At 44.1% G+C, this 10,199-nt stretch overlaps 1 protein-coding gene across 7 annotated transcripts in view; it reads right to left on the reverse strand.

The window, feature by feature from the left end:
• Htr7 (5-hydroxytryptamine (serotonin) receptor 7) overlaps positions 1-9,897 on the reverse strand; it is a 99,719-nt gene extending 89,822 nt beyond the window's left edge. For 4 of the 7 annotated variants that reach the window (NM_008315.3, NM_001347442.2, NM_001360318.1 and 1 more), the window contains exon 1: positions 8,470-9,124. In NM_008315.3, the coding sequence (NP_032341.2) occupies positions 8,470-9,017 (548 nt within the window). In that variant the 5' untranslated portion in view covers positions 9,018-9,124. Of the gene's footprint in view, positions 1-8,469; positions 9,140-9,712 lie in introns of those variants that run through there. The other 3 variants (NM_001360298.1, NM_001360297.1, XM_030250756.1) reach the window with 2 other exon arrangements.
• Between the last annotated feature and the right edge of the window lie 302 nt (positions 9,898-10,199).

The raw sequence follows: 10,199 nt of genomic DNA on the forward strand, positions 1-10,199 counted from the left end.
AGCACATTGACAGTCAATTTTACCATTATTGGAAACACAGTATATGCCCAAATTAAAATAGCATAACATCACTAGGTGACATAACCTTATGAGACTAAAATTGTATATGTAGTTCATCATTGATTGAAATGTTGTTATGAGAGGCTGGAGAGATGGCTCAAGGGCATTGGTTGCTTTTCAAAAGACCTGGGTTTAATTCCAAGCACCCTCATGGCAGCTCACAAATGTCTATAAATAGTTCCAGTCCCACGTGATCTAACAAACAAATGGTGTACAGACACACATGTAGATAGACAGCCATTCACGTAAAATTTTAAAAGGTTAAAAAACATTTTTAAAAATGTTGTTATACAGAATATGACTGGATATTATTTAATGGTTTTTCTTTGAGTAGGGCTGATAGAGGAAAGCATTTGGTATCATGGGAAAAACAACACAAACAAACAAACAAGCAAACAATAGATCAATATGGCCAGAATGTAGAGAGCAAGATAGTCCACAAGTTGTGGAGAAGTGAGACAGGGACAAAAAAAAAAAAGGTCCTTGTACTGTGATAGAAGGGTTTTAATTCCATTCCAAGCAGCATGAAAGCCAACAATGGGTTTTAAACAAGACATTTACATTATGTTGTTTCTATATTTGTATATTTAAGCTATTTCAGGCACACGCTCACTTGGAGCAATAATGAGATTTTCAGATGTTTTAGACCAATGTTTCCACTTAAAGCAACTATAAAAAGGCTTGATACAACACAAAACACACACACACACACACACACACACACATACCTTCTTGTAGATATCACAGAGCTCTTCAAACACTAGGACTTCAGGACTAAAAACACTCAGAAGACAGGAAGGTAGGCTTAAATCCCCTTGGGTCATTAGCCAAAACTGGGTCAGGCCTAAAAGGCTGAGGATCCAAGAAGAGCTTACATGTGGAGATGCTCTTAAGAGTCAAAAACATCAGAAGAGCTTTTGGCAATTGTCTGGGACCAGAAAGACAAAAATTGGAGACTTGAGAGGCCAAGATCCCAGTGAGAAGGGAGGACCAGCAGGCAAGGCAAGCACTAATCTGGCATTCCACTCAAGACATTTGCTGGATTCTGGAACTGAGAAGATCAGGAGGCTAAGAAGCCCGAGAGCTCCGATACTAAAAGTTTTCAGTGGGAGTTTTGACAGGCTCACAGTTCTCTAGAGACTAAAATATAAGTAAGTCATAGGGAGAAGTCACTGAGAGCATCCAAATCTCTGAGCTGAACTCCTAAGAAAGCTACATCCTAGAAAAGGGGCATCTGCCAGCACGACTTACAGGGACAGCTTGCGATGGTTTGCCTTCACTATCAATTAGATTGGATTTCAAATCACCATGGAAATGTTTTCTGATTGTGTCAAGCAGGTATTTCCAGAAAATTTTAACTGAAAAGGAAAGATCCCCTGCATGTATGTAGTCAGCATCGTATCATGGGCTAACAGGCTGGAGTTTATTTTAAAAACAAAATCAAAAACAAAACCACAAAAAGCAAGGACAATAAGCTGAGTACCAGCGTCCATCCCTCTTCTCTGAGTGAACAGAAGGTCGCGGTGTATCCTGATACTTCCAGCATGAGGCTCACACTACAGAGAATTATAGCCCCTCAAACTAAACCGAATCTCAGAGAGTGGGAGATGGCTCAGTTAGGAAAGTGCTTGTGAAATAAATCCAAGGAACTTAGTTCAGATCCCTAGAACCTGGGTAAAGGAAAGCCAGGTGTGGTGGCAGGTGTCTATAATCCTAGTGGTAAGGAAGAAGAGAGGAGTGCATCCCTGGGACTTGCTGGCCGGCCTAACCAGTTGGTGGGATCTGGATTTCATGAGAGGCTTTGTCTCGAAATAAAGCAATTCTCTTTTAAATTGCTAAACTTCAGGTTTTGGGCCACCACAACAAGAAACATAACTAATAAAGGAAGTTGGTAGCAGCAGTGTAACTGTTGCCATGATAAATTTGACCTAGTTCCTAGGTCTTTAGAAACTAATCTGCAGGGAGAGAATGGAAGAGTCTGGAGCTTGGAGCTACAGAAGTCCTAGCAGGCTGTCCATCGAGCTCTGTGAGCCACTCCAGTAAGAGTCTGGAAGGCCAAAATGACAAGAGACTGTGGCTGTCGGTGAACATCTCAGTTCACGAGGTTTCAGAGTATGATATGGATTCTATCAGGATCTAGGCTAAAGGTCGCTCGTATTATATACTTGCAAAGAATCTGATGGCGTTCTGCCTGTGCCCTAAGACTGTGAATGAGGACACATTTTAAAATAATCAACTAATTTTTTTGCATGCGAAATTTCAAGACGGCTAACCCAGCAGATGGAGACGTGGCTATGAGTTACTGCTCTTATCCAGGTCTACAGTGAGGAAGAGAGAGAGAGAGAGAAAGCGAGAGAGAGAGAGAGAGAGAGAGAGAGCAAATGAAACAGATATGAAAAAAGTGTGTGCAACTTGGTGAGGAAAGGAGCAGGGGGCAGGTGAAAGTTGTGAAAAGAGGGGGCTGCTGAGCAATAAATCATAATTGCTGAAGTGGTTAGCGCCATAAAGGGAAAACTCTCCCTCAGAGGTAGGATAATGGAAAGGTGCTCTGAGAGTAAGCCCCATCCATTGAGCAATGCATTGTAATAATTCAGATACATATAAAAGGTCAGAGACTGAACGGACAAAGGATTTTCTGTCCCAAAATGGCCTTCTATGGAAGTGCTTTCCCAGAGTCAGCCTGAAAGGCATGCAGGGGCTGCAGTAGTTATGGTCCAAGGGACCCAGGCTACACCTCAAGAGGCACTGTCTTACACATAGTATTGATTTTTCAGGAATGAAAGATACATGAGGGAATGAACAGGGTCCCAAGGGCCTTCACTATGGTTCTAGAAAGCAAAGGAGGCCAGGAGGCAATGTGTAGCCAAGTTGGATCCCCCTGCCCTGCACCCAAGAAAGCCTAGGAGACAATTTCATTAAGCTGGGAAAGTGAAGCTTAAGTTGAAATAGACTCCAGTATTTCAGAGATGCCAGAAACATGGGATATCTACCAAGTAAAGCCAAAATCACAGAGTGGAGCTGACCTCCTCTCCCCAGACTAAAGAAAAAGTCTGTCCATGCTATCCACACCATAACTGGAGGAGCAAAACTACATAAGATCATTGGAGCCCAGGTGATTCCACCTGAATCCCAAATGGCAGATATGGGTGTGGTGTTTGCCCTCAAACAACCACAGAGTTTTAGTCTTGTTTTGGGCTGATCCTTGCTCTGGTTCTGGTCTTTACTATCCTCCCATTCCTCCCTTTCAGCATATACATGTTTATTCTCTGCCTTTGTATACTGAAAGCATTCACATTATTTGTGGCTATTGTTTTTGTTTATAGGCAATCCTAGTTAAGACATGCCTTTGAATTTCAGAATAGCCTTTGGACCTCAAAACATTGTTGGAACTATGAAGTCTATAAAGACTTTTAGAGATGGATTAAATTATTTTGCATTAAAATGAAAATTAGACCTTAGGAGCCAGGAGTAGAATGTTACCATTTAAGTGATATTTTTGGATGTTGAATTACAAAGGGGTATTCAATGGTTATCTCCATTGTCAACTTGATTGAATGTAGCATCACCTCTGGGTGTGTCTGTATGAATGTTCTCAGAAAGGTTTAACTGAAAAAAGAAGACCCACCATCAATGTAGGCAACACTATATCATGACTAGCCTCCAGGACTGAATTACAAAGAGAAAGTAATATGACCATTATCCATCTTTCTCTACTTCCTTACTGTGAAAACGTGGAAACGGTCACTTTACGTCCTGCTGCATGCCTCCCTGCAGTGATGGGCCACACACTTAAACTACAAGCCAAAATAAACCTATTCTACTTTAAGTTGCTTCTTATCAAGTATTTTGTCACAGTAATAAGAACAGTACTTCATAGCTCATTCCTTAATTGAATTAAAATAATCAACCCCTCAATATGTCTGCTTTGCATCTCTTTGAATGAGATGTTCCCTGTGGTCTTGGACAGTTGAATTTTTGGTCCCCAGGTGGCAGAACTGTTTGGGGAGATTTAAGGGTATGGCTTTGTTGAAGGAAATGTGTCGCTGGAGGTGGCCTCAGAGAATTTAAAACCCTGATCATTCCAGGTTTGCTTTCTCAGCTTCCTGTCTGGTTCAGGATGCGAGACCTCAGCTTGCTGCTCTAGCCACTATGCCTGCCTGCTACCATGCTTCCTTGTCATGACAATGATGGACTCTTATCCCTCCAGAACAATAAACCCAAATAAACCCTTCCTTCTATGCGTTGCCTTGGGCATGTAAGTTTACCACAGCAACCAAAAAGTAACTAATACAAGGTTTGCAAAGTGACTTGATGAGCAATCAACCTTCAGAGTAGCTTTATACATAGTACCATGTATAAATTATTAGTAGTATAGTTGAATCTTATGGGCATTATGATGAGCTTAAGAAGGATTCCGGGTGTGGGTGCTTGAGCTGGCCACGGTGACACATGCCTACCATCCCTGCACTAGGAGGAGGGAGTCAGGAGGACTTTGCCATTCAGAGCGACAGAATCACACCTTGTCACAAACAAAAGACCCACAGAAAAGAGCATAGACTGTATAATTTCAGTTCTACCTTTCTAAAAAGTTTTAGTAGGGCAAAATTATGAAGCTAAAAGTCAGGTTATTGGCTTCCTTAGGAAACAAAATGACAATTTACTCTTTATTCATTCTCTCCTGAGCACCTAACAGAGGTTTCAATGTGTATTGTGAAGAGAGGGGGAAGAGGGAGGACCTCTGTGAGGTTGACACTGTTGCACTTGTTTATACTGTTGACTGTAACGATATGCTGCTAGTTACCAAGCTCTGCACTTAGGATGTGTGCTGGTCTATATTTGAAATGTATACCTTTTTAAATCCATTTCAAATGTATGAAGAGCTGTACAAATAAGATTGCATCTACCTTGGAAACACTAAAAAAAAAAAAAAAAAAAAAAAAAAAACTTAATAAAATTGATTCCTGATGCTGATTCCTGATGGAACCCACCCAAGATAAACCTCTCTCCTGAATGGATGTCCATCGAGCCTCTGAACTGTTTTATATTTCTGTATCTTTTTTTTTTCCAAGACAGGGTTTCATTGTATAGCCCTGACTGTCTTGGAACTCACTCTGTAGACCAGACTAGCCCCAAACTCTTAGCGATCTTTCTGCTTCTGCCCCCTGAATTCTGGGATTAAAGGCATGTGCCACTATATCCCAGCTACATTTTTTTAATACTTCTAAATCTTGTATATGCTCAAAAAACAACAAATCAAGCTTATTTTACATATTTTAAACTCTATATATTAGGTAACTTGAAGCTAGGCATGGTAGCACACATCTAAAACCCAAGTACTTAGGAGACAGAAGCAGGGTGATCCAAGGCTACTCAGGGTCTACACAGCACATTTGAGGCCACCCTTGGCTATCGGACTTCATTGTGGAAACTGTCTAGGAAAGGTACAAAAGAGCTTTATAGGGTGACAAAACTTTATCTTTCCTGTGTTCCTTTTCTTTAATAAATCTATGTTTACTATACTAATAATAATAATTATTATTATTATAACAATTATAATAATAATAATTAACCATTCTAGATCCTTTATTGGAAATGAATTGGAGTGGGCAAAAGAAAACTAAAAAGATGAGTTTGAATGTTACAGTGTCCCTGGTAATATAGAACTCATAAGGTGAATGGTAGAGAGGAAAATACAGTTGTGGGCACAGTTCTTTGAACTTAACCATTTAGTGGTATAAAAACTAGAAAAACAAATAAGTCCAAAAATGAGGTGTTCTTAAAGATGGAAGACTGAAGTTGACCTAATAGAGAAGAAAAGCCAAAGACAGACCGAAGTAGAAGCATGAGTAAAAATCCAAGCCTTTGAGCGGGATGAGATGGAAGGAGAGTTTTGTAATCTAACAGTGGACAGGAATCATTCTCCAAAGGGGGTTCAGGATGGGAACTTTGAGGCCTTTAGAAAACAATATGGTTTTTATTAGACAGAGTTGAGAAAGAACCCAACATGGTAGGACATGGTGAAGAAAGTTTTCAGGGTTCAATTTAGACAGGTCAAATGTCCAACAGATATCCAAACTCATACAATGGTGTAGTGTGAGCTGAAAAGAATAATCTTACTCATCCTTGGTTGTCCAGTACAAAGCACAATGTCACCTATTTTAGCTACTCGGGGAAAGAAAGAAGGATAAATTGTTTTGATGGTACATTTTGTGTCATCTGGCAAGTTCTACAGCAGTGCTGAAGAAATTACCTTTTTCCTGAAATAATTCACTTTAGTTATAAATGCATCTTCTTCCAGCTTCTAGCTTTGGAGGTTCTTGGGAGAAAAATCAATATTTCTGTCAATTGTATCAATTTTTCATTTTATCTAAAGGAACAATATGCAGACCTAAAAAAATTATTTAGGAAAAAAAATCACCAACAGGTCAATTCTTCAGGAAACAAAATATATAAGATATGACTATATTGCCGTAATTTGTAACAGTCCCAGGGATATAATTAATAAAAAGCTGAGAATCTTGCCAAGAAGGATTAACCATTGCTCTGTACTCAGGACATTCCTGCTGGTACTAAATTGCATGTGCACACAGATGCCATTAGCCCAAGTATAGGAACCACAGGGTGGGCTCAGCCTAACATGGATGTGCCCTCAGCAACAGAAGCACAAGCTGACAAGTTAGCGCAAGGTGCTATTTATCATTTTCGCATTATGAGATGAAGAAAGGGTTATAAAGACATCACTTGCAGCCTAAGCTGATATCTGTTTTAGTACACGTAGGTCCATTTACAAGGACTCCATTCATGGGAGAACTGTTTTCGGTTGCTGAGCAGGCGAGGTCTATGCATGTCATTCATGGATACACTTATTATGTGTATTAGGTGCACTCTCCACATTCCCGTTGTCATTTCCAGACTGTAAATGCATATGTTTTTTTGTCATTTTTAACTACAGTAATTCAGAACTTCAGCTGCCAAGCCTGGTGCCAATATTCTCACAGAGGCAGTTCATGTTCCACTCTTAAAATAATTCCTTGTTTGCTGTCAGAAGCCACTGTCATGACACCTAAACTGGCAGTATCATTTTTAAAAAATAATAATAATAAGCCACTACCTAAATACAACTACAATGTGGTTTTTTTCCCCTTGACAAACATTCCCTTTACTACCGTACCCTTTATTTAGTAATTATAAACTTCGGTCATAAAGCAAACTAGAAGATCATTTTTAACATAACAAACCACACATTGCAATGTTTTCAAGGAGGAAAAGTGGGAGGAAATCTCAGTTACACGCCAATCCATCCTCTTAGGCACTGTCATCGTAAATGCAGAGGTATCAATTATTCTCCCCATGCTGAAAGAGCTACAGATTTAAAGGCTCTGCGGGTCCACTAAGAAAACCAGCCACTATTTCTCTCTATCATTAAGCACAACAGGGTATAGTCCTGTGCTGGGTTGAAATCACCAGCAGAATTCCAAGTATGGATATTAAGGCTTAATATTTCAATCCCAAAGGAAACAGAATTGTTCTGTAGCCAAGGAGTATTGAAACCATACTTCAAGTTGTCATTTGCATGTGTTTAAGGCCAAAAACCAGCTCCATCAAAATTCTGTATTCTTAGAGTCTGAAGAAACTCCCGGGATTCTCCTACTCTGTGATGACACTCAAAGCGGCATTTCTTTTTCTCTTTCCCCAGCATCCCTGACAGATGGTCAACCTCTGCTTCAATTACTCCACTGGGGGAGTTCTCGATATTATATCCCTAGATTCCCAGGGGATATGACGAAAGACTAGAACCAACCTTTTAAGACAGGAGTAAGGCTCCAGTAAGCTTTCAGGAGACCGACAGCATGGCCAAACACTGAAGTCAGACTTCCACAAGATCAAGATTCAGAATTAGCATTTCATAAGAGTGCGGCATTTAAGAGCCCAATACTAGGACCATTCAAGGGCCTTTCTTCATCCTCAGAGTAGCTCCTAAAATCTGGGAAGCACCGTGTCTTTCTGACTGATGACTTAAAGAGAGAAATGACCGTATGGATCACAGCAATGGTTTGTCAAGCTAGGAGCATCAGACCAATTTCTCACACACACTTCCCCCCAAAAAGAAACAAACAAAGGGACCCCCCTGGTGGAATTGCTAGTACTTTTAAAACTCTGGTCTTAGAACCATCACTACACTAAACCGGAAACATTTCAACGTTTCTTTTAAAGGTTTGTTTGTCTTTAGCCTGTGCTTGAAGTTGCTTGGTTGGTGTAGGGGTGATGGGTGCGGGGTTGTATTTTTAAGCTCAGCCCTTATTCCCGCCGTGAAGTCTAGCTGGATCGATCCTCCCAGAAAAGGCTGGCACGAGCTCAGCGCCCTGCACATCTCCAGCAGAGCCTGGGACGGGGCGGCCTGTCCCTTACCTGTCGATGCTGATCACGCACAGGGTCATGATCGAGGCCGTGCAGCACATGACGTCCATGGCGATGAAGACGTTGCAGAAGAAGTGGCCGAAGATCCACTTGCCCCCGATGAGGTCCGTGACACTAACGAAAGGCATGACCGCCACGGCCACCGAGAGGTCAGCCAGCGCCAGGGACACAATCAGGTAGTTGGAGGGCTGGCGGAGCTTCTTGACAAAGCACACCGAGATCACCACCAGGCAGTTGCCCGCGATCGTCAGCAGCGTGATGAGCGTCAGGATGGAGCCGATCACAACTTTCTCGACTCTGCCATAGTTGATCTGCTCCCCGCAGCCGGAGACATTGTCCGGGGGCGCGTCCCAGGTGGGCGCCGGGCTAGCTGTCACCTCTGGGAAGCCGCTCAGCAGGTGCGGCATCCAGGAGCTCACCACCGAGTGGGCGCCACCGTCGGGGCTCAGGTCCTGCAGCCTGCGCCCCACCTCCGGCAGGATGAGAGAGCGGAGATGGCCGTAGAGGTCGGGGCGGCCGCTGCTGTTAACGTCCATCATCGTGCCGAGCGCCGCTGCCCATGGAGCCGGCGCCCCCGCCAAGCGCTCCGGCAGCCGGCCCCAGGGCTGGATTCACCTTGCCCGCTCGGCTCCGCGCGGCCCAGCCATGGGGTCCGGCGCTGGCCACTGGGGGGCGCCCGGCTCGGCCTCGCGACCCCGCACGTCCCAGGGTCCCCCAGACGCTGCGGGTGACGCGTGGGCGAGGACTCCCCGCGGGAGGCGCCAGCGGTCCCCGACGGGCACGGGGGAGGCGCAGGGTGGCGAGCCGAGCCCGGCCGGGCTGGCCGCACCGCAGCCCCGCAGCGACGCGCGCCGGGGCCGAGAGCGCCCGGCCGCCGTGGCCGAAGTTGCGGAGTGCGCCCCGCCCCTCGCGCCCGCCGCCGCCGCTCCCCTGCGGCAGCCGCGCCGCGTCCCAGCCACCGCCTCCGGCAGCCGCCAGCGCCCCGCGCGCTCCGGGACGGGCTTCCCCTGCTGGGCAGCCCCGCCGCTGCGCACCGTGCAAATGCCCAGCCCTGGCTCGCCCTGCCGCAGACCCCCTGGCCTCAGCACTGTAGCAAATGACAAGCGGGGTGGGAGCGGTTTGCTTTTCAAGAAGACTCGGGGGTCACTGCATGAACCGGTGAAGAACCTTGTTGGAGAATATATTTTAAGCCCTTAATAAAAATAAATAAATAAAAATTAAAGGGAAAAATTACCTTTTTGAGCACTACATCAAGCATCAAATAGATAGTTCCGTTTCCCATTTTGACCACTTATGAGAGAAATCGAAGATGGAAAAAAAGGAAGCAGCCAGATGGGGTGGGCGAAGGAGCTCTGGTGCTCTGATGAAAAAGAAGAAAGAAAGAAAGAAAGAAAGAAAGAAAGAAAGAAAGAAAGAAAGAAAGAAAGAAAGAAAGAAAGAAAGAAGAGTAGGAGTGCCCAAGGCCCTGGCAGCTAGGATAGCACTACGCACTAGCTTCCGGGTGGCTTCAACCCTTCCTAACCTTTTTGAGGGCTAGAGACAGGCCTCTCCACTTGAAAATGCACCCTGGCTGCCTTTACATAAAGGCTTCCAAATATACAATATCGAGATATGGCTTGAATTTCCCTTCACATCCTGAAAGTCTTGCATACACACGTAAAGAATGACCGGTTATAATGGCCTGCAGACCTGGAGACGTCTGCCTATAAAAGCTATTGCCT

The sequence above is a fragment of the Mus musculus genome, chromosome 19, assembly GCF_000001635.26.
Source record: "Mus musculus strain C57BL/6J chromosome 19, GRCm38.p6 C57BL/6J".
Classification (NCBI taxonomy): Eukaryota; Metazoa; Chordata; class Mammalia; order Rodentia; family Muridae; genus Mus; species Mus musculus.